Below are 23173 nucleotides of genomic sequence, written 5' to 3' on the forward strand. Positions count from 1 at the left end.
TTTTCATCTGAAAACTTACCGAGGCACGGCGGCACAGTGGTAGAGTTGCTGCCTCACAGCGCCAGCGACCTGGGTTCGATCCTGACTACGGGTGCTGTCTGTACGGAGTTTGCACGTTCTCCCAGTTACCTGCGTGGGTTTTCTCCGGGTGCTCCGGTTTCCTCCCACACTCCAAAGACGTAACAGTTTTGTCGGTTAATTGGCTTGGTATAAATGTGAGTTGTCCCTAGTGTGTGCAGGGCAGTGTTAATGTGCGGGGATCGCTGGTCAGCGCGGGCTCGGTGGGCCGAAGGGCCTGTTTCCGTGCTGTATCTCTAAAGTAAAGGCGCATTAAAAACCATGCGAGGAACAGATCTGGTAGACGCACAGAGTCTCGTGCCCAGAATGAGGGAATCGAGAACCAGAGGGCATAGGTTTGAGGTGAAGGGGGGAAATTTTTTAATGGAACCTACGGGGTAACGTTTTTCAAGCAAAGGGTGGTGGCTATGTGGAACAAGCTGCCAGAGGAGGTAGTTGAGGCAGGGACTATCGCAACATTTAAGAAGCAATTAGACAAGTACATGAATAGGACAGGTTTAGAGGGATATGGGCCTTAACGAAGGCAAGGGGGACTAGTGTAGATGGGACATGTTGGTTGGTGTGGGCAAGTTGGGCTGCAGGGCCTGTTTCCACACTGTATCACTCTATGACTATCTCACTAGTTTAGTTCAGTTTATTATTGTCACGTGCACTGAGGTACAGCAAAAAGCTATTTTCATAAGTTCATAAGTATATAGGAGTAGAATTAGGCCATTCGACCCATCAAGCCTGCTCCACCATTCAATCGTGCCTGTTCTATCTCTCCCTCCTAACCCCATTCTCCTGCCTTCTCCCCATAGCCACTGACACCCGTACTAATCATCTATTGTGTTGTGTACTATCTAGGCAGGGAACAGACTATACATGATTACAAACAAGTGTCCATAGTGTGCAGATACATGATTAAGGGAATAATGTTTAGTGCAAGATGAGGTCCAATGAAATCCGATTAAAGATACTCTGACACCATTAAAATGTTAGGTATCACAAAATGCTGGAGCAACTCAGCGGCCCAGGCAGCATCTCAGGAGGGAAGGAATGGGTGACGTTTCGGGTCGAGACCCTTCTTCAGTCGGGTCCCTTCTTTCGGGTCGAGACCCTTCTTCTTGAGTTGCCCCAGCATTTTGTGATACCTTCGATTTGTACCAGCATCTGCAGTTATTTTCCTACACCATTAAAATGTTAAATCTGTGCCTCAATCGGTAAGCATGGTCCCGGAAGGTGGGGGAAGAAGGAAGGGAAAATTGGATACGAGGAAGCTGGTAGATATTAGTTTAGATCGAAGATAGACACAAAATGCTGGAGTAACTCAGCGGGTCAGGCAGCATCTGTGGAGAACATGGATAGGTGACGTTTCAGAGTGCTGGAGTAACTCAATGGGTCAGGCAGCATCTCTGGAGAACATGGATAGGTGACGTTTCACAGAGTGCTGGAGTAACTCAGCGGGTCAGGCAGCAACACTGGAGAACATGGATAGGTGACGTTTCACAGAGTGCTGGAGTAACTCAGCGGGTCAGGATCTCTGGAGAAAAGGAATGGGTGACGTTTTGAGATACAGCGCGGAAACAGGCCCTTTCGGCCCACCGTGTCCGCGCTGACCAGTGATCCCCACACACTAACACCATCCTACACCCACTAGGGACAATTTTTACATTCACCAAGCCAATTAACCTACAAACCTGCACGTCTTTGGAGTGTGGGAGGAAACCGAAGATCTCGAACCGATCAGGTCACGGGGAGAACGTACAAACTCCGTACAGACAGCACCCGTAGTCGGGATGGAACCCGGGTCTGGAACCTGTGCTGTGAGGCAGCAACTCTACTGTGCTGGAGTAACTCAGCGGGTCAGGCAGTATCTCTGGAGAACATGGATAGGTGACGTTTCACAGAGTGCTGGAGTAACTCAGCGGGTCAGGCAGCATCTCTGGAGAACATGGATAGGTGACGTTTCAGAGTGCTGGAGTAACTCAGGAGTAATGGCGGTGCTGGCTCGAAGGGCCGAATGGCCTACTCCTGCACCTATTGCCTATTGTCAGGCAGCATCTCTGGAGAAAAGGAATGGGTGATATGGGACAGTTGGCAACCCTAGTCTATCCCCTCATGATGGAAGCAGATTCGACAGTGGCGATTAAGAGGCTTTGAGATGGGCACATGAATATGCAGGGGATGGAGGGATATGGATCATGTGCAGACACAGGAGATATTAGGTTAGCTGGCGTCATGTTTGACATGGGCACTGTGGAGCGAAGGGCCCATTCATGTGTTGTACTGTTCTTTGTTCAATGCTTTAAAAGCTATGTCAAAGTTCGGATCCTAAGAGTTTATCCTAAGAGTCTGTTTTGGTCAAAACCAGTGTGAGATGGACACTTCTGAGTGCAAAGCCTTATCGATATGAAACATGATGTAGTTCTCTCTAGTTTTCTTATCCGAGGGGAATTGTTTTGAACGTTGAGGGTGCGGACAAGAACATACGAATACCCAGGCAGACTGCATCTTTCTTCTCAATAAACCTAGAGAGGTATGAATTAATAAGTCAAGACGTCTTAGAAGGAACTCGTCTGATTGTAAAAAGTGGCTCCACAACAAGACAGAAGCCTGACAGACAAATCACACATGACTACCACTTAGAGTCATAGTCATACAGTGTGGAAACAGGCCCTTCGGCCCAACTTACCCACATTGACCAACATGTCCCATCTACACTAGTCACACCTGCCTGTGATTGGCCCATATTTAGCTTGTGCAGCTTACAAACCAGCTGTGTGAGGTTAATATCTCTAATTTCGTGTAGCCTCTGCTTTCTCTCTCTCTCCGCTACCTACTCCACCCTCGTCATCCTGCCAGTTCCACTGTTTGCATTCATATATCCCCTCGTTATCACCTCTGCCACAGCTAGGGTTGCCAACTGACCCTTAATAAGCCGGGACATCCTGTATTTTGGGCTAAATTGGTTTGTCCCATATGGGACCATCCTTGTCCCGTATTAGGCCCGGACAGCGCTGTAGGCCCGGACACTGTAGGCCCGGACACAGTAGGCCCGGACACTGTAGGCCGGACACTGTAGGCCCGGACACTGTAGGCCCGGACACTGTAGGCCCAGACACTGTAGGCCCGGACACTGTAGGCCCAGACACTGTAGGCCGGACACTGTAGCCTGGGGGCCGCTGTCGTCCCAGACAGTGGAGGTCTGGGCGCCGCCTAACGGAGGTTGCTTAGCAACCCACCTCCCGGCCCGGGAGGCCGCCTTTGGTGGAGCGGGAGCACGTGGCCACTGGCTGGGTGAGGTCACCTGGGGCGCGGGGCGGTGACATCACCTTTTGTCCCTTATTTTGGGAGTGAGGAAGTTGGCAACCCTAGCCACAACACTAGACTACAGTGGGCTCCACCTTTCATTGGTCGTTAATGCTGGCTTTGATTTGTTCAGTACCTTTCCATACCTCCAGTTTCCCCTCTCCCGCGACTCTCACTCTGGAGGGTCTCGACCCGAAACGTCACCTATTCCCTTACTCCAAAGATTCTGCCTGACCCGCTGAGTTACTCCAGCATTTTTGTGTCCATCTTCCACATCCCTCTAAGCCTGTGCTACCCACGTACCTGTCTAAGCGGTTCTTAAACGTTGCGATACTACCTGACAGTACTTGGAGGACAAAACAATTCATTTAGTTTAGTCTAGTTTAGGGATACAGCATGGAAACAGGCCCTACGGCCCACCGGGTCCACGCCGACCAGCGATCCCCGCACACTAACACTATCCTACACCCACAAGGGACAATTTTTACATTTACCAAGCAAATTAACCGCCATACGTGTACATCTGTGGAGTGTGGGAGGAAACCGAAGATTTCGGAGAAAACCCACGCAGGTCACGGGGAGAACGTACAAACTCCGTACAGGCAGCACCCGCAGTCGGGATGGAACCCGGGTCTCCGGCGCTGCATTCGCTGTAAGGCAGTAACTCTACCGCTGCGCCACCGTGACCACCCAGTTACTGCATTGACATTATCTATTGCGGATAATTACTTTTGTTAAGTGGCTTGTGAAATCTGCGTAGGAAAGGTGGATTAAAAAGACATTTCAAAAAACAAAAGGGAGCACAATAACGTGATGCAATGGTTTTTCTGTGAGGAATCCGGAGAATGTAAACACACTAATTATTTGAGTGAACCTTGTAATGAAATCTGCCTGCTGTGCTTGCTGTCTTCAGATTAAAACTGGGCTGTAATTACACCACTGAAGGAAGAAAGGTAGTTTAGTCCCAATCCAGACCATTTATGTAAACGCAGCCTTCTTGTCAACGTGCCTCTCAAGTTGCACAGAAGCAAACCACAAAAATCATCTCCATGAACAAAACAGAGACAGTGTCAGCTTACAGACTTGATATCCCATATTGCACCACTGTCATTTCTGCTTCACCGCTCCGAGACTTTCCCAAGTCCTCTAAGGTTAAAAAGAAACTTATTTTCATCTCAGCAAGAACACGGGAAATGTCAAACTCACTGGAGTTTAGAAGGATGAGAGGGGATCTTGTAGACGTATAAAATTATGAAAGGACCGGACAAGCTGGATGCAGGGAAAATGTTCCCAATGTTGGGGAGTCCAGAACCAGGGGCCACAGTCTAAGAATAAAGGGGAGGCCATTTAAAACTGAGGTGAGAAGAAACTTTTTCACCCAGAGAGTTGTGAATTTGTGGAATTTTCTGCCAGAGGGCAGTGGATGCCAATTCACTGGATGAATTTACAAGAGAGTTAGATAGAGCTCTAGGGGCTAGTGGAATCAAGGGATATGGGGAGAAGGCAGGCACGGGTTACTGATTGTGGATAATCAGCTATGATCACAATGAATGGGGGTGCTGGCACGAAGGGCCAAATGGCCTCCTCCTGCACCTATTGTCTATTGTCTATTGAATTTAAAAGAGAGTTAGATAGAGATCTAGGGGCTAATGGAATCAAGGGATATGGGGAGAAGGCAGGCACAGGTTACTGATTGTGGATGATCAGCCATGATCACAATGAATGGCGGTGCTGGCTCGAAGGGCCAAATGTCTTCCTCCTGCACCTATTTTCTATGTTTCCATGAATGAAAGTAACTTTTCCGGGACGATACATTTTTATATTTTAAAAAGTGTTCTTTATTACAAAATCATTCTTTTACCTTCTGGTTAAAGGCATGAACAGTTGAAGGTAGAGAAAAAGGCAACTTTTGAAGCATATAAGATGTACACTTCGACAAACGATGTATTCGTTATTTTTTTGTTGTTACCACAAACCAATTATTGATTTACTGTTGCAGTTTTAAGTGTAGTATCTTCTGCCTGAAGGTCCTTCCCGATAAATAGGGAAACCCTACATAACACATCAGCTGTAACAAAAAAAGCTGGTGGAAAATTAATCAAATCTTGACTGTAAAAGTGTGCACAAAAAGTGATATTCTGTTCAAGTGCCCGCGGACTAGTTTAAATTTGTTTAGTTTAGAGATGCCGCGTGGAGACGAGCCCTTCGGCCCACCAGTGATCCCCGCACACTAACACTATCCTGCACACACTAGGGACAATTTACAATTTATACCAAGCCAATTAACCTACAAACCTGTACGTCTTTGGATTGATGTTATCAAATGAACGTCTTTTCTTTTTTGTCCCAACACAATCAAGTTTCCACGGATGATTTAAAATCAAATTAACATCTTTTTTTCCCCCCACACAAGCAACTTTCTATGGATGGTTTTAAATCAAAATACAAAAAAAAAAATCCCCCCTAAAACTTCACAAATAGGAATTATTTGCGTGACCTTGGGTGAAGTCTTTCACCTAATAATCGCCCGGAGAGCTGATAGATTGGAGGGCGCCCTGATGTGGCAGGTCTGTCAGGCGTGTTATGAAGTGTTTCTTGTAACACCTACAGTCTTCATTCCCCCCCCCCCCTGTCCTCCAAGTGTAGTGAGGAAAAAAACCACAGGCCACCACAGTGGCGCCAACTCAGGTTGGCTCCAATCAATACGGCCTGATTTCCTGTCCATTTACTGAGGTCACAGCAGCAAAAACTCATTAATTATTTCTCCCCTTGCAGCCTCCAGTGTGCTTCTGGCATGACAAGGGAAAACGGTTTGACCTTTCTGCAAAATTTCTGTCAAAAATTTTTTTTCTCTCTTTCTCTCTCTCTCTCTCTGTCTCTCCCTCGCTGTCTCTCTCTGTCTCTCTCTCTCTCTCTCTGTCTCTCTCTCTCGCTCTCTCTCGCTGTCTCTCTCGCTCTCACAGGAGGGTATGAGGGAAGAAGGGGAAGCCCACATTAACTCGCTGCGATTGAAAGAATGAATCTTTCCTCCGTTTTCAATCAAAAGATGTGCAGAAGTGCGAGAACGCACACCTCCAGATTCAGGGACAGTTTCGTCCCAGCTGTTATCAGGCAACTGAACCATCCTACCACAACCAGAGAGCAGTGCTGAACTACTATCGGGCTATCTTTGACCGTACTGGAATTATCTGTGGAATTCTCTGCCACAGAAGGTAGTTGAGGCCAGTTCATTGGCTATATTTAAGAGGGAGTTAGATGTGGCCCTTGTGGCTAAAGGGATCAGGGGGTATGGAGAGAAGGCAGGTACGGGATACTGAGTTGGATGATCAGCCATGATCATATTGAATGGCGGTGCAGGCTCGAAGGGCCGAATGGCCTACTCCTGCACCTATTTTCTATGTTTCTATGTTTCTATTATCTTGCAGTAAACGTTATTCACGTTATTCCATTATCATGTATCTGTACACTGTGAACGGCTCGATTGTAATCGTGTATTGTCTTTCCGCTGACTGGTTAGCACGCAACAAAAGCTTTTCACTGTACCTCGGTGACAATAAACTAAACTAAAACTAAGCACTAACTAAACCTTAATTTTTTTCCCAACAAAGGAACGTGGCCGCTTCCGCTGACGTGGGTTTGCGATAGTTTGATTTTTCCACTAGAATTCACGGTTTAAAATTTGGTGACTGCGTAAATGATGTTTTCCAAAGTTGATTTTGCTTCAGAGGTGGGAAAGCTTCTCAAGGCTTCCAAGGCCTGGTTTCCATGGCGACGGCATAGTTCAAACGATGAACTCACACCTTTGCCGGCCTTGATTATTTGACGCAACTGCAGAGAGTAGAAAAATAAAATTGTCAGGGGAAGTGTACGCTTAACAGAGTCGTAGAGTCACAGAATGATACAGCGTGGAAACAGGCACTTTGGCCCAACTTGCCAACAATTATCCCACCTACACTAGTCCCACCTGCCTGCGTTTGGCCCATACCCCTCTAAACCTGTCCTATCCATGTACCTGTCTAACTGCTTCTAACTGGGACAGACCCTGCCTCAACTACCTCCTCCGTCAAAATGTGTGGGAAAAAAATTCCATTGTCAGAGAGAGGCCCAGCGCTAATTGGAGGAACAGCACCTCATATTTTGCTTGGGTTATTTTACACCCCAGCGGTATGAACATTGACTTCTCTAACTTCAGATAGTCCCTGCTTTCCCTCTCTATCCCCTCCCCTTCCCAGTTCTCCCACTAGTCTTCCTGTCTCCAACTACATTCTATCTCTGTCCCGCTCCCCCACCCCTGACATCAGTCTGAAGAAGGGTCTCGACCCGAAACGTCACCCATTCCTTCTCTCCAGAGACGTCGCCTGTCCCGCTGAGTTACTCCGGCATTTTGTGTCTACCTCCTCCGGCTACTCAGTCCATGTACCCACCACAACACTTCTATTGTGCATGAAAGAACACCACTTGGTTTCTTTCCAATTGCACAACCGTACATTCCTATTTATGTAACTATTAAGAAAGATAAAGACATTATGCACTTCAAGCGGTCGGTTTTTAAAGTTCTCATGCGGGAAATCAAGCTTTTGCAAACAATTGTCAAAGTTACCGATCGTGTATTAGGAGGAACTTTAAGATACGTTGCTGCTGGTAAATTTAATGCAGAAGTAAACTGTTGAGAACAGAACAGTTCAGCGCGGCGCGGTGGCGCAGTGGTTGAGTCGCTGCCTCACAGAGCCAGACACCCGGGTTCCATCCTGACTGCAGGTGTTGTCTGTACAGAGTTTGTACTTTCTCCCTGTGATCTGCGTGGGATTGTTCCGGGTGCTCCCATACTCCAAAGACGTACAGGTATGTAGGTCAATTGGCTTTGATAAAACTGTAAATTGTCCCTAGTGTGTGTAGGGTAGTGTCAGTGTGTGGGGATCGCTGGTCAGTGCTGACTCAGTGGGCCGCAGGGCCTGTTTCCGCACTGCATCTCTAAACTAAAACCAAAACTGTTCACGTTCATACAAAGGAACTTCAAGTGTTATAGAGTCGTAGTGTCATACAGCATGGAAACAGGCCTTTCGGCCCAACGTCCATGCTATCCTTCCTACAGTCCCACCTGTCCGTGTTTGGCTCAGTTCCCTCTAAACCTTTCCTATCCATGTACCTGTCCAAATCACTTTAAAATATTGTTATAGAAGCTGCCTCAACTACCTCCTCTGTTCCAAATACCCACCATCCTCTGTGTGAAAAAGACACACAGGTTGCCCCTCAGGTTCCTATTAAATCTTTCCCCTCTTACATAAACTTGTGTCCTCTGGTTCTTGATTCCCCTACTCTGGGTAAAAGAATGTGCTTTCACCCTGTTTATTCTTCTCATGATCTTATGCACCTCTATAAGATTCCTGTGCACCAAGGCAGCATGACTATGCTGGGAAACCCAAAAGTTCGTTTACAAAACCCTTTATTAAAAAAAGTTTAGTTTAGTTTAGAGATACAGTGTGAAAACAGGCCCTTCAGCCCATGGAGTGTGCACCGACCAGCAACTCGTTCTATCCTGCACACTATGGATAGTTTACCGAAGCCAATTAGCCGTAGGTATCACAAAATGCTGGAGTAACTCAGCAGGTCAGGCAGCATCTAGGAGAGAGGGAATGGGTGACGTTTCGGGTCGAGACCCTTCTTCAGACTGAATCAGAAGCCAATTAGCCTGTACACCCGCATGACTTTGCAGTGTGGGAGGAAACTGGAGCACCTGGAGAAAACCCACACGGTCACAGGGAGAACGTACAAACTCTGTACGGACAGCACCTGTAGTCAGGATGGAACCCGGGTCCCTGGCGCTGTAAGGCAGCAACTCTACCGCTGCGCCACTGTGCCGCCCCAAACTAGATCAAGAAATAATTCAGAATATTACATAAAACAATTAAAAGAAACAGATCCAGAATAATATGAGGGCTTGCAAAACTTGACTGATTAAATTATTACATTATTTCAAATAGGCGGTTTAGTTTATTTTGGAGCAATTAAATGAGTTGTTGATTTTAATAAAATCAGGAGCTTGCCATGTAAAAGGGACTACAAAAGCAAGGTCAAAATAAAAACTGCTGGAGGAATTCAGCAGGTCAGGCAGCATCTGGGAAGGGACCAGGTCAAGATGTTTCAGGTCGGGACCCTTCTGAAGGTCATGTTTAGTTTATGGTTCAGGTTTATTATTGTCACAGTTAAAAGCTTTGTTTTGCATGCTATCCAAACAGATCAGACACACCATATAATCAGTACAATAGACAATAGGTGCAGGAGGAGGCCATTTGGCCCTTCGAGCCTTCACTACCATTCAATGTGATCATGGCTGATCATTCTCAATCAGTACCCCATTCCTGCCTTCTCCCCACACCCCTTGACTCCGCTATCCTCAAGAGCTCTATCCAGCTCTCTCTTGAATGCATTCAGAGAATTGGCCTCCACTGCCTTCTGAGGCAGAGAATTCCACAGATTCACAACTCTCTGACTGAAAAAGTTTTTCCTCATCTCAGTTCTAAATGGTCTACCTCTTATTCTTAAACTGTGGCCCCTTGTTCTGGACTCCCCCAACATTGGGAACATGTTTCCTGCCTCTAACGTGTCCAACCCCTTAATAATCTTATAGGTTTCGATAAGGGAGGGGAAAAAGAAATAAAGCAATAATGATCAGCGTGGGGAAGGTGGCAAGGGTCGAGAGAGGTCAGGCGTAAATAGGAGGATACAATCTCAAGAACAATAGGTAGAGCAAAGGGAAAGACACAGAGTGCAAAATATAGTTCTCAGCATTGTTGCGCATCAATTCCTTAGATAAAGTCCAATGTCCGCAATGGGGTAGAGCTGAATTGGACAGTACCCTAGCTTATGGAAGGACTGTGCTCAGAAAGCCATTATTGATGAATGAATGAATGAATGAATAAATACGTTTATTGGCCAAGTATGTGCACATACAAGGAATGTGCCTTGGTGCTCCGCTCACAAATGACAACACAAACATACAGTTAACAATTAAGAATAAAGCATAACCACATCAAAACAATAAGGATACAACATTACGGTCTAAACATGTGGGTGAAAATAAACCAGAGCAAAAAAGAGACTACAGACTTTGGTTATTGAATAGAACTACCACTCGTGGAAAAAAAGCTGTTTTTATGTCTGGCTGTGGCTGCTTTGACAGTCCGGAGTCGCCTTCCAGAGGGAAGTGCTTCAAAGAGTTTGTGGCCAGGGTGAGAGGGGTCAGAGATGATCTTGCCCGCTCGCTTCCTGGCCCTTGCAGTGTACAGTTCGTCAATGGGGGGAAGGTTGCAGCCAACAACCTTCTCAGCTGATGGAACAATGCGCTGCAGCCTCCGGATGTCGTGCTTGGTGGCTGAGCCAAACCAGACCATGATGGAGAAGGTGAGGACGGACTCAATGATAGCAGTATAGAACTGGACCATCATTGTCTGTGGCATTGATGGGCCAGTACAGCTGCTGCTTTGCAGCGTCAGAGACCCAGGTTCGATCCTGACCTCGGGAGCTGTCCGTGTGGAGTTTGCACGTTCTCCCTGTGACCGTGTGGGTTTCTTCCGGGTGTTCCAGTCTCCTCCCACGTCCTAAGGGCATGCAGGTTAGCAGGTTAATTGGCCTCTGTAAGTTGCTCCCAATGTGTAGGGAGTGGATGAGAAAGTGTGACCTTTTAGATTTAGATATACAGCGCAGAAACAGGCCCTTCGGCCCACCGAGTCCGCGCCGCCCAGCGATCCCCGCACACTAACACTATCCTACACCCACTAGGGACAATTAAAAAAAAATTTTTTTTACATTTGCCCAGCCAATTAACCTAAATACGTGTATGTCTTTGGAGTGTGGGAGGAAACCGAAGATCTCGGAGAAAACCCACGCAGGTCACGTGTAGAACGTGCAAACTCCGTACAGATGGCGCCCGTAGTCAGGATCGAACCTGAGTCTCCGGCGCTGCATTCGCTGTAAGGCAGCAACTCTACCGCTGCGCCACCGTGCCGTGACAAGAGAGAAGTAGTTTGAACAGGTGATGGATGGCCGGCGTGGACTCCATGGGCTCAAGGGCCAGTTTCCACGCTGTATTTCTAAACAATGTTATGCTGGGACGCTGAGATCGCACTCTATCGAAGATTGCACAAATCTTGGCAACAAAAGCTTTTCACTGTACCTTTCTCTCCTGAGATGCTGCCTGACCCGCTGAGTTACTTCAGCTTTTTGTGATACTTTCACTGTACATGTGACAATAAAATAAACTAAATCCACCCAAAACTTCATCCTCAATATTGATGGTCTCCCAGTATCCACCTCCCCTCACATCCGGAATCTTGGAATCATCTTTGATCAAACCCTCTCCTTCGACAAACACATCAAACACATCACAAAGACAGCCTTCTTCCACCTCAAAAACATTGCCCGTCTCCGTCCATCCCTCTCCTCCACAGTTGCAGAAACCCTCATCCACGCCTTCATCACCTCCCGTCTGGACTACTGCAACAGCCTCCTCTATGGCGCACCCTCAAAAATCATCAGTAAACTTCAATACATTCAAAACTCCATTGCCCGTCTACTCACCCACACCCCGATCCGTGACCATATCACCCCCGTCCTTTACAAACTCCACTGGCTCCCCATCCCCCAGAGAATCCAGTACAAAATCCTCCTCATGACCTACAAAGCCCTCCATAACCTGGCCCATCCTACCTGACCGACCTCCTCCACAGGCACACTCCCACCTGCACCCTCCGCTCTGCTGCTGCCAATCTCCTATCCCCCCACATCCGGACCAAACTCAGATCCTGGGGGGACAGGGCTTTCTCCATCGCTGCTCCCACCCTATGGAACTCACTACCCCAAACCGTTAGAGACTCCTCCACACTCACCACATTCAAAACATCACTGAAGTCTCACCTGTTCAGTACTGCCTTCAACCACTGAAGGTCACCTCACCTTCTGTCTCCTTTCTCTGTTCGTTTACTTATTTATCTATTTATTCACTTCCCTATGTTCTTTAAATCCCTGTAAAGCGTATTTGAGTATATGAAAAGCGCTATATAAATGTAATGTATTATTATTATTATAAACTGCATATTCTGCTTTTGAACGTGCATCTTTGGTTACTAATGAGTGTCTTCCTATCGTTTTATCCGTGTAGTTCGCGGTTAGAAAGAAGGTTCAGAACCTATCATTATTCGAGCAGCAGATTAAGAACAATTTAGGGTTTAAAGTTATGAAGGGATTTGTGACAGAGATAATCAGTTTCATTGATTGTGGGATCCAGAACAGAAGCTGTAATTATGATTATACAACTTGTTTGCTTGGCTGTGCAGTGCACACCAGAGTGGGCGATAGACAATAGACAATAGGTGCAGGAGGAGGCCATTCGGCCCTTCGAGCCAGCACCACCATTCAATGTGATCATGGCTGATCATTCTCAATCAGTACCCCGTTCCTGCCTTCTCCCCATACCCCCTGACTCCGCTATCCTTAAGAGCTCTATCTAGCTCTCTCTTGAATGCATTCAGAGAATTGGCCTCCACTGCCTTCTGAGGCAGCGAATTCCACAGATTCACAACTCTCCGACTGAAAAAGTTTGTCCTCATCTCAGTTCTAAATGGCCTACCCCTTATTCTTAAACTGTAGCCCCATGTACTGGACTCCCCCAACATTGGGAACATGTTTCCTGCCTCTAACGTGTCCAACCCCTTAATAATCCTATACGTTTCGATAATTGAATTGAAGCAGAGATTACAATTATGAATATTTAAGAATATCAACATTTAAGAATAAATTTGGTAGATGTTGAGAACAAACTTGAATAATGAGGGATAAGAGGGATAGGTTCACAAGGTTAATCCCCGGGATGGCAGGACTGTCGTATGAGGATTGATTGGAAAGACTGGGCTTGTATTCACTGGAGTTTAGTAGGATGAGAGGGGATCTGATAGAAACGTATAAAATTATAAAAAGACTGGACAAGCCAGATGCAGGAAAAATGTTCCCAATGTTGGGGGAGTCCAGAACCAGGGGCCACAGTCTAAAAATAAAGGGGAGGCCATTTAAAACTGAGATGAGAAAAAACTTTTTCACCCAGAGTTGTGAATTTGTGGAATTCTCTGCCACAGAAGGCAGCGGAGGCCAAATCACTGGATGAATTTAAAAGAGAGTTAGATAGAGCTCTAGGGGCTAGCGGAATCAAGGGATATGGGGAGAAGGCAGGCACAGGTTACTGATTGTGGACGATCAGCCATGATCACAATGAATGGCGGTGCTGGCTCGAAGGGCCAAATGGCCTCCTCCTGCACCTATTTTCTATGTTTCTATGTTACACATGACAATAATAATAAATCAAACCAAATACTGAAGGTTTGCTGTGAGAATTTGTATCTGTACACTGTAAATGGCTCGATTGTAATCATGTATTGACTTTCCGCTGACAGGTTAGCACGCAACAAAAACTTTTCACTGTGCATTGGTACACGTGAAAATAAACTAAACTGAACTGAATTGAACTGATTAAAACTGAGCTCCACTGCGAAATCTCCTCAAGGTTTGTGAACTTTGAAGAGGTGTCTCCTCATCTCTCCGACGAGAGCTTAGCAACATCCTCTCTCACTGCTCCCCCTCTGTGATCCCTCCTGCCCAAAGATAACAGAGCAGAGCAAGATAGACCACTCGACCCTAAAAACCGTAGTACGTCACGGCGCCATTTTAGTAGGCAGAAACTTGCAGAAACATTTAAAAAGAAAAATAACAAAAGTCTGTGAATTGATAGATGAGATATATTCTGCATTTTAATGGTATCATCACACGTACTGTTCCCCCAAAACACTGATTACACCGCGAGAGGCAGAGCGAACGGCGGGTTTTGCCTACTAAAATGGCGGACATTACGCTCCTTTGCGTACTACACTTCAGTATAGGCGATTTCAACGGAGTGGTCCATCTTGCTCCACTAGTATCTCTGCTCCTGCCCTCTGACTCTACGACCACGTTTAATCCGGACCCGTTACCACAGCCACGATTGTTTTCTTGGTAATTGCCTGTGCCTCCATCTTTTAGCTCGTGGATTCCAGCCTCCCAGCTAACTTCAAATCTCTAAATCTAAAATCTAAAATTCAGATAGCCCCTGCTTCCCCTCTCTATCCCCTCCCCCTTCCCAGTTCTCCCACTAGTCTTCCTGTCTCCGACTACATTCTATCTTTGTCTTGCCCCCTGACATCAGTCTGTAGATGGGTCTCGACCCGAAACGCCACCCATTCCTTCTCTGCCGAGATGATCTTTACAGTTGAGGCCAGTTCATTGGCTATATTTAAGAGGGGGTTAGATGTGGCCCTTGTGGCTAAAGGGATCAGGGGGTATGGAGAGAAGGCAGATACGGGATACTGAGTTGGATGATCAGCCATGATTATATTGAATGGCGGTGCAGGCTCGAAGGGCCGAATGGCCTACTCCTGCACCTATTTTCTATGTTTCTATGTTTCTATGCTGCCTGACCCACTGAGTTACTCCCGCATTTTGTGTCTACCTTTGATTCAAAATGAGTATGGAGATGAGACAAGAGAATAATGGTCGTTGGAATGGGCCAGGGATCATTGTTGACAGCACTAACATTCCTAATCGAATGCAGCAACCTAACTTAAATAGCAATAAAGTTAAAAGAAATCTATAAGTCATCGTGGACGGAACATGTCCTCCAAGACTTGTGGTTCAGCAAACCCAACCAATAGAAATCAGCAATCAATAAAACTAATTGAATGTTGATCTTTACAGCTAAAACAATAGACTGCATGTCAGAAGAAGTCACAGTGAAAATATATTGGGCTTTACTAGTGACCCATCTGGTTTACTTTGTTGTGACACAATGGAGATCCAGATGAAGTGCTATGAGTGATATGGTGAGACACCCATTTATGTTATGATGGTTAATCTAGGTATTGATGGATAACTGACACAGTTGGCACAGCAGTAGAGTTTCGGCCTTACAGCGCCAGAGACCCAGGTTCCATCCTGACTACGGGTGTTGTCTGTAGGGAGTATGTACGTTCTCCCCGTGACCTGCGTGATTTCTGTCCGGGTGCTCCGGTTTCCTCCCACACTCCAAAGGCTTACAGGTTTGTAGGTTAATTGGCTTCAGTAATAATTGTAAATTATCCCCAGTGTGTGTAGGGTACATAGAAACATAGAAAATGGGTGCACATTCAATTTGATCATGGCTGATCATCCACAATCAGTAACCCGTGCCTGCCTTCTCCCCATATCCCTTGATTCCACTAGCCCCAAAAGCTCTGCCTAACTCTCTTTTAAATTCATCCAGTGAATTGGCCTCCACTGCCTTCTCGGGCAGAGAGTTCCACAGATTCCCAACTCTCTGGGCGAAAAAGTTTTTTCTCACCTCAGTTTTAAATGGCCTCCCCTTTATTCTTAGACTGTGGCCCCTGGTTCTGGACTCCCCCAACCAGTTAGAGCTAGTGCACGGGGTGATCGCTGGTCGGTGTGGACTTGGTGGGCCTGTTTCCACGCTGTATCTCAAGGGCCTGTTTCCACGCTGTATCTCAAAACTAAACTAAATGAAATTAAACATGAGAAATCTGGGCACCTCGTCTTTAACTACCTGCTGTGTGAGAGGTGACCTTGTCGAGGTTTGTGTTTGACAAAGTCAAAACCAGATATCATCAAATGAAGACATAAGCAACTGCAGGTGCTGGAATCTTGAAAAAAACACAAAGTGCTGGAGGAATTCAACGAGTCAGACAACATCCATGGAGGAAATGTGTGGATGACGTTTTGGGTCAGGACCCATCTGCAGTCTAAAGAAGCCTCCCGATCCGAAACGTCACCTATCCATGTCCTCCAGAGATGGTGCCTGACCCACGATGTAACTGCAGCACTTTGTGTTGCATCAGTAATTAAAATATGGAGATGGAGAGTAATTGGACCAAGGCATGCAATGATGGTCCAATTCTACACTGCTATCATTGAGTCCATCCTCACCTTCTCCAACGGTCTGGTTTGGCTCAGCCACCAAGCACGACATCCGGAGGCTGCAGCGCATCGTTCTACCACGAATGGAGTTACTCCTGTGAATAAATACCTTCGATTTGTACCAGCATCTGCAGTTATTTTCTTATACCACGAATCGTTCGATCAGCTGAGAAGGTTTTGGCTGCATCCTTCCCCCCCATTGACGAACTGTACACTGAAAGGGCCAGGAAGCGAGCGGGCAAGATCATCTCTGACCCCTCTCACCCTGGCCACAAACTCTTTGAAGCACTTCCCTCTGGAAGGTGACTCCGGACTGTCAAAGCAGTCACAGCCAGACATAAAAACAGCTTTTTTCCACGAATAGTAGCTCTACTCAACAACCAAAAGTCTGTCGTCTCTTCTTGCTCTGGTTTATTTCACTCACATGTTTAAACCGTAATGTTGTATTCTCAATGTTTTAATGTTTTATGCTTTATTCTTAATTGTTTACTGTATGTTCGTGTTGTTATTTGCGAGCGGAGCACCAAGGCACATTCCTTGTATGTGTACATACATGGCCAATAAACCTATTAATTCATTCATTCATTAAGAAACATTTAAACATTAGTACATGGGCTGGACAGATTTCGAGAAATATGGGCCAAATGCAGGTAGGTGGGACTAGTGTAGCTGGGACATTTGGCCGATGTGGGTATGTTGGGCCGATGGGCCTGTCTCCACGCTGTATGACTCTGACACAATGGCTCTATGGATACAGAGTGCTGGAGTAACTCAGCGGGTCAGGCAGCATCTCTGGAGAACATGGATAGGTGACGTTTCACAGAGTGCTGGAGTAACTCAGCGAGTCAGGCAGCATCTCTGGACAACATGGATAGGTGACATTTCACAGAGTGCTGGAGTAACTCAGCGGGTCAGGAAGCATCTCGGGAGAAAAGGGAATCGGTCAAGTTTCGGGTCGGAACCCTTCTTCAGTCACCCATCCTTTTTCTTCAGAGATGCCGCCTGACCCACCGTGTTACTACAACACTTGTCTCTCCGTGATCTGTTTCAATCTTTTGTTCATTGAAAAAATTCGGCCAGATATTCACAGCCAAGAGACAATAGGTGCATGAGTAGGTCATTCGGCCCTTCGAGCCAGCACCACCATTCAATGTGATCATGGCTGATCATCCACAATCCGTTCCTGCCCTCTCCCCATACCCCCTGACTCCGCTATCCTTAAGAGCTCTATCTAGCTCTCTCTTGAATGCATTCAGAGAATTTACCTCCACTGCCTTCTGAGGCAGAGAATTCCACAGATTTACAACTCTCTGACGGAAAAGGTTTTTCCTCATCTCCGTTCTAAATGGCCTACCCCTTATTCATAAACGGTGGCCCCTGGTTCTGGACTCCCCCAACATTTGGGAACATGTTTCCTGCCTCTAACGTGTCCAACCCCTTAATAATCTTATATGTTTCGATAAGATCCCCTCTCATCCTTCTAAATTCCAATTGCCATTCTGAACACGAATGAGGTCTTTAACAGATTAGTGTTATGAAAGCAAAAGTCTATGTTTCTTCTTGCAAAACGCAAACACATTGCGGCCGACTCTCATCTGCTGGCGTGTGAAATGCTGTACGTTTTGTAATCTGTGGCACGGTTCAGATCAAGTTCACATCTTTAAAGTACTGACTGGAAAGTTAGTTGAGTCTTCAGTCATGTATCCAGACAAGTGAATCACGCTGGAAGGATGAGTAGGCAGAATTCTATGCAGTCAGTTAAGATTTGGTCTTGGCATCATGTTCGGCACAGACATTGTGGGCCGAAGGTTCTGTTCCTGTGTAGGAAGGAACTGCAGATGCTGGTTTCCTGTGTTCTACTCTTCTATGTTCTAAGGTACAGTGATCAGAGATCGGCATGGCCAAAAAGTGGTTTTACCATGTCATCTTCAAGGAGCAGCAGTAGAGTTGCTGCCTCACAGCGCCAGAGAACTGGGTTCGATCCTGACCACGGGTACTGTATATACAGAGTTTGTACGTTCTCCCCGTGACCTGCGTGGGTTTTCTCCGGGTGCTCCGGTTTCCTCCCACACTCCAAAGACGTACAGGTTTGTAGGTTAATTGGCTTCGGTTAAATTGTAAATTGTCCCTGGTGTGTGCAGGGTAGCATTAGTGTGCAGGGATCGCTGATCGGCGCAGACTCGGTGGGCCGAAGGGCCTGTTTCCGCGCTGCATCCCGAAAACGAAAACTTCCAAAATATAGGTGTAGGTTTCGGTTTATGTTTAGTTTTATTATTGTTGTCACATGTATCGAAGTGCAGTGGAAAAGCTTTGTTTCGCATGCTGTCCCAATAGATCAGATGTACCACACGTAAACACAATCAGTTAAAACTCAAGTACAACAGAGCAAAGGGGAAGATACAGAGTACTGAATATGGTCTCAGCACTGTAGCGCATCAGTTCCACAGACAAAGTCCAATGTCCGCAATGGGGTAGAGGTGAATGGGACAGTACCCTAGCTGGTGGAAGGGCCGTTCAGAATCCTGATAACAGAGGGGAAGAAGCTGTTCCTGAGTTTGGCGGTGCGCGCTTTCAAGCTTCTGCACTTTCTGCCGGATGGGAGTGGGGAGAAGAAGGAATGACCGGGGTGGGACAAGTCTTTAATGTTCTAACAGGGAGGCGACTGTGTGAAGCAGATTGGACTCAATTGGTTAAATGCAATGCTGTGTTATCAGGCAACTGATTCATCCCACAAGGAACTAGAGACCAGTCCTGAACTACTATCTACCTCATTGGAGACCCTCAAAATAACTTTGTGTAGGAAAATAACTGCAGATGCTGGTACAAATCAAAGGTATCACAAAATGCTGGAGTAACTCAGCAGGTCAGGCGGCATCTAGGAGAGAAGGAATGGGTGACGTTTCGGGTCGAGTCTGAAGAAGGGTCTCGACCTGAAACGTCACCCATTCCTTCTCTCCTAGATGCTGCCTGACCTGCTGAGTTACTCCAGCATTTTGTGATACCCTTAAAATAACCTTGATTGGACTTTACTGGCTTTGCCTTGCACTAAACGTTATTCCCTTATCATGTACCAATACACCGTAAATGGCTCGATTGTAATCATGGGTCGTCTTTCCGCTGACCGGTTGGCACACAACAAAAGCTTTTCACTGTACCTCGCTCGGTACACGTGACAATAAAACTAAACTGAACTGTGGTCTATTGATATCTTTAATAACAAATTTACTTACAGGTCACAATCCCTGTTAGTGTCACTTTAAACTTTCTCTACACCATCCACAAATACTTGTCACGCTGCCTTTTTCCAGGCTAAGCACACTGTCTTGTATTGAATTTCAACCACTGCTGATTTCCCACTTAGAAACATTAACGATTCCATTAAAAGGCTCCTGCCTACCATGACTGTCGCTGCTGCCTTTTGGATCGTAGACCACAGGCTTGAGAGGGTTGCTTTGAGTGGCTATTAAGGTTGCCAAAGTTTGAGTGTTTGAGTTTGAGTGTAGTTTATTGTCACGTGTACCGAGCGAGGTACCTTAATAAGCTTTTGTTGTGTGCTAACCAGTCAGCGGAAAGACAAGACACGATTACAATCGAGCCGTCCACAGTGTGCAGATACATGATAAAGGCAACAATGTAAATAATGTTTGGTGCAAGATAAAGCCAGTTAAGTCCGATCAAAGATAGTCCGAGGATCACCAGTGAGATAGATAGTAGTTCAGGACTGATCTCTAGTTGTGGTGGGATGGTTCAGTTGCCTGATAACAGCTGGGATAAAACTGTCCCTGAATCTGGAGGTGTGCGTTTTCACACTTCTGTACCTCTTGCCTGATGGGAGAGGGGAGAAGAGGGAGTGGCCGGGGTGTGACTCAACCTTGATTATGCTGCTGGCCTTGCCGAGGCAGCGTGAGGTGTAAATGGAGTCAAGGGAAATCTCCCATCATGCAAGAGGTACAGAAATGTGAAAACGCACACCTCCAGATTCAGGGACAGTTTCTTCCCAGCTGTTATCGGGCAACTGAATCGTCCTACCACAACCAGAGAGCAGTGCTGAACTACTATCTACCTCATTGGTGACCCTCGGACTATCTTTGATCGGACCTTACTGGCTTTAGCTTGCAGTGAACGTAATTCCCTTACCATGTATCTGTGCACTGTAAAATAGCTCGATTGTAATATAAGAAAATAACTGCAGATGCTGGTACAAATCGATTTATTCACAAAATGCTGGAGTAACTCAGCAGGTCAGGCAGCATCTCGGGAGAGAAGGAATGGGTGACGTTTCGGGTCGAGACAGAAGAAGGGTGTCGACCCGAAACGTCACCCATTCCTTCTCTCCCGAGATGCTGCCTGACCTGCTGAGTTACTCCAGCATTTTGTGAATAGCTCGATTGTAATCATGTATTGTCTTTCCGCTGACTGGTTAGCACGAAACAAAAGCTTTTCACTGTACCTCGGTACACGTGACAATAAACGAAACTGAAACTGAGTAGAAAATGGGCGGACTGGCGTAATTCTGCTCCTCTAACATGAAATTATGAAGTTGGCGCGCCAGTCGTGGGCACAGGCACCATTCTGAGCATCTCTCTTGCCCGACCACTGTGCCAAGCTTCTGTCGCTGCCTTTCTTTACCAACCGCAGTGCTTACCCACGCTCTGATTAGTATAGTTTAGAGATACAGCGTGGAAACGGGCCCTTTGGCCCGCCGAGTCCTCGCCGACCAGAGGCTCTGCCAGACCCGCCACTGTGCTGCTGTCAACGTGTTTCTGAATGAATGGACTAGCTGTTGAAAGACTGGAGCGACTAGGCTTGTATACACTGGAATTTAGTAGGATGAGAGGAGATCTTATCGAAACGCATAAGATTATTAAGGGGTTGGACACGTTAGAGGCAGGAAACATGTTCCCAACGTTGGGGGAGTCCAGAACAAGGGGCCACAGTTTAAGAATAAGGGGTAGGCCATTTAGAACTGAGATGAGGAAAAACCTTTTCAGTCAGAGAGTTGTGAATCTGCGGAATTCTCTGCCTCAGAAGGCAGTGGAGGCCAATTCTCTGAATGCATTCAAGAGAGAGCTAGATAGAGTTCTTAAGGATAGCGGAGTCAGGGGGTATGGGGAGAAGGCAGGAACAGGGTACTGATTGAGAATGATCAGCCATGATCACATTGAATGGTGGTGCTGGCTCGAAGGGCCGAATGGCCTACTCCTGCACCTATTGTCTATTGTCTATTGACTAGGAAACGAAAAGACAGTCTGTCGTTTTGTCCAGCCCGAACTGCCACATTCAGCAAAGTAAAAACTACATTTTCCTTTTTGGACTTTAGAGATTCAGCGTGGAAACAGGCCCTTCGGCCCACCTAGTCCGCGCCCCAACCGACGATCACCCCGTACACGAGCACTATCCCACACATTGGGGCCAACTTACAATTTTATCAAAACCAATTAACCTGTAGGCCTTTGGAGCTTGGGAGGAAATCGGAATAGCCGGAAAAAACCCTCGTGGGTCACGGGGAGAACGTACAAACTCCACACAGACAGCACCTGGCTCTCTGGCGCTGCCAGCGCTGTAAGGCAGCAACTCTACCGCTGCGCCACCTTGCCGCCTCCCCCATTATCTCATTTATCAATGGTTCCTTCATTATCACGGACAAGGTACAGTGACATTCCTTTTTTTGTACACAGATCTGTACGATTATTGCCATATGCAAGGCCGATAAGTACGTAACACAGGTCCATCACCAATTTTTACGGTATCCTTGGTAATGATGCCTGGCTGGATTATCTGTGTTGCCGGACCAACAGAGGTCACGGCCTCTGAGAGAGGGGTCCCGCGGTACCGGAATATTCCGCCCAGGGGGCCGAGACACCGGCCCGCAAAGTCGGCCTCGGTTAGTTGGCTGTGGGAACGGATCTGCCGGCTCCGGCTGGGCAGGAGTTCCAGAGCCCTGGCCGCAGGGGGCAGATTTAGAAGGATGAGAGGGGATCTTATTGAAACGTATAAGATTATTAAGGGGTTGGACACGTTAGAGGCAGGAAACATGTTCCCAATGTTGGGGGAGTCCAGAACAAGGGGCCGCAGTTTAAGAATAAGGGGTAGGCCATTTAGAACTGAGACGAGGAAAAACTTTTTCAGTCAGAGTTGTGAATCTGTGGAATTCTCTGCCTCAGGAGGCAGTGGAGGCCAATTCTATGAATGCATTCAAGAGAGAGCTTTTACTCTTAAGGATAGCGGAGTCAGGGGGTACGGGGAGAAGGCAGGAACGGGGTACTGATTGAGAATGATCAGCCATGATCACATTGAATAGCGGTGCTGGCTCGAAGGGCCGAATGGCCTCCTCCTGCACCTATTGTCTATTGTCTATTGTTTATTCGACCCACCGATCGGCCGCGGAAGTCCCGATGAGGTCGCGTTCGGCCGCCTCACTCGGCCTGGGCGCCACATTTTCGGAGGGACTTCCAGTGAGGGGTGGGGGAGGGACTACAAATGCGTTTTTGTAATTTAGTCCGGATTAAAGGAGGTGCTGGGTAATCTGTGGTGGGCCTACACACAGAAACAGCCCACTGTCTATATACAAGAGTCTCCAGTATTTGACTCTTTAACATTATGCACATTTAAGTCTCAGTGTGCAAAACTAAATCAATTAGACCAACTAATCTTATTTGTCTAATATCTTAACACACTTAAATTATATATCAAAAGATTAATGGACGTACCTTAGCATAATCAGGTTGTTTCCCATTTGTTTTGGCCTATAAATAATAAACAGTAAATAGACAGCATCAATGACTCAACTGAAATTTATTTAAAGAAGTAATTTGAC

At 46.6% G+C, this 23173-nt stretch overlaps 1 protein-coding gene across 3 annotated transcripts in view; it reads right to left on the bottom strand.

Moving 5' to 3' along the window:
- Nucleotides 1-5210: 5210 nt before the first annotated feature.
- Nucleotides 5211-23173, bottom strand: part of pdss2 (prenyl (decaprenyl) diphosphate synthase, subunit 2) — a 169768-nt gene continuing 151805 nt past the window's right edge. For 2 of the 3 annotated variants that reach the window (XM_078400251.1, XM_078400252.1), the window contains exons 8-9: nt 23067-23102; nt 5211-7197 (exon numbers count right to left, since the gene is read on the bottom strand). In XM_078400251.1, coding sequence (XP_078256377.1) covers nt 7042-7197; nt 23067-23102 — 192 coding nt within the window. In that variant the 3' untranslated portion in view covers nt 5211-7041. Of the gene's footprint in view, nt 7198-16365; nt 16452-23066; nt 23103-23173 lie in introns of all 3 variants that reach the window. The other variant, XR_013547322.1, reaches the window with a different exon arrangement.

This window comes from Rhinoraja longicauda, chromosome 5 (genome assembly GCF_053455715.1).
Source record: "Rhinoraja longicauda isolate Sanriku21f chromosome 5, sRhiLon1.1, whole genome shotgun sequence".
Lineage (NCBI taxonomy): Eukaryota > Metazoa > Chordata > Chondrichthyes > Rajiformes > Arhynchobatidae > Rhinoraja > Rhinoraja longicauda.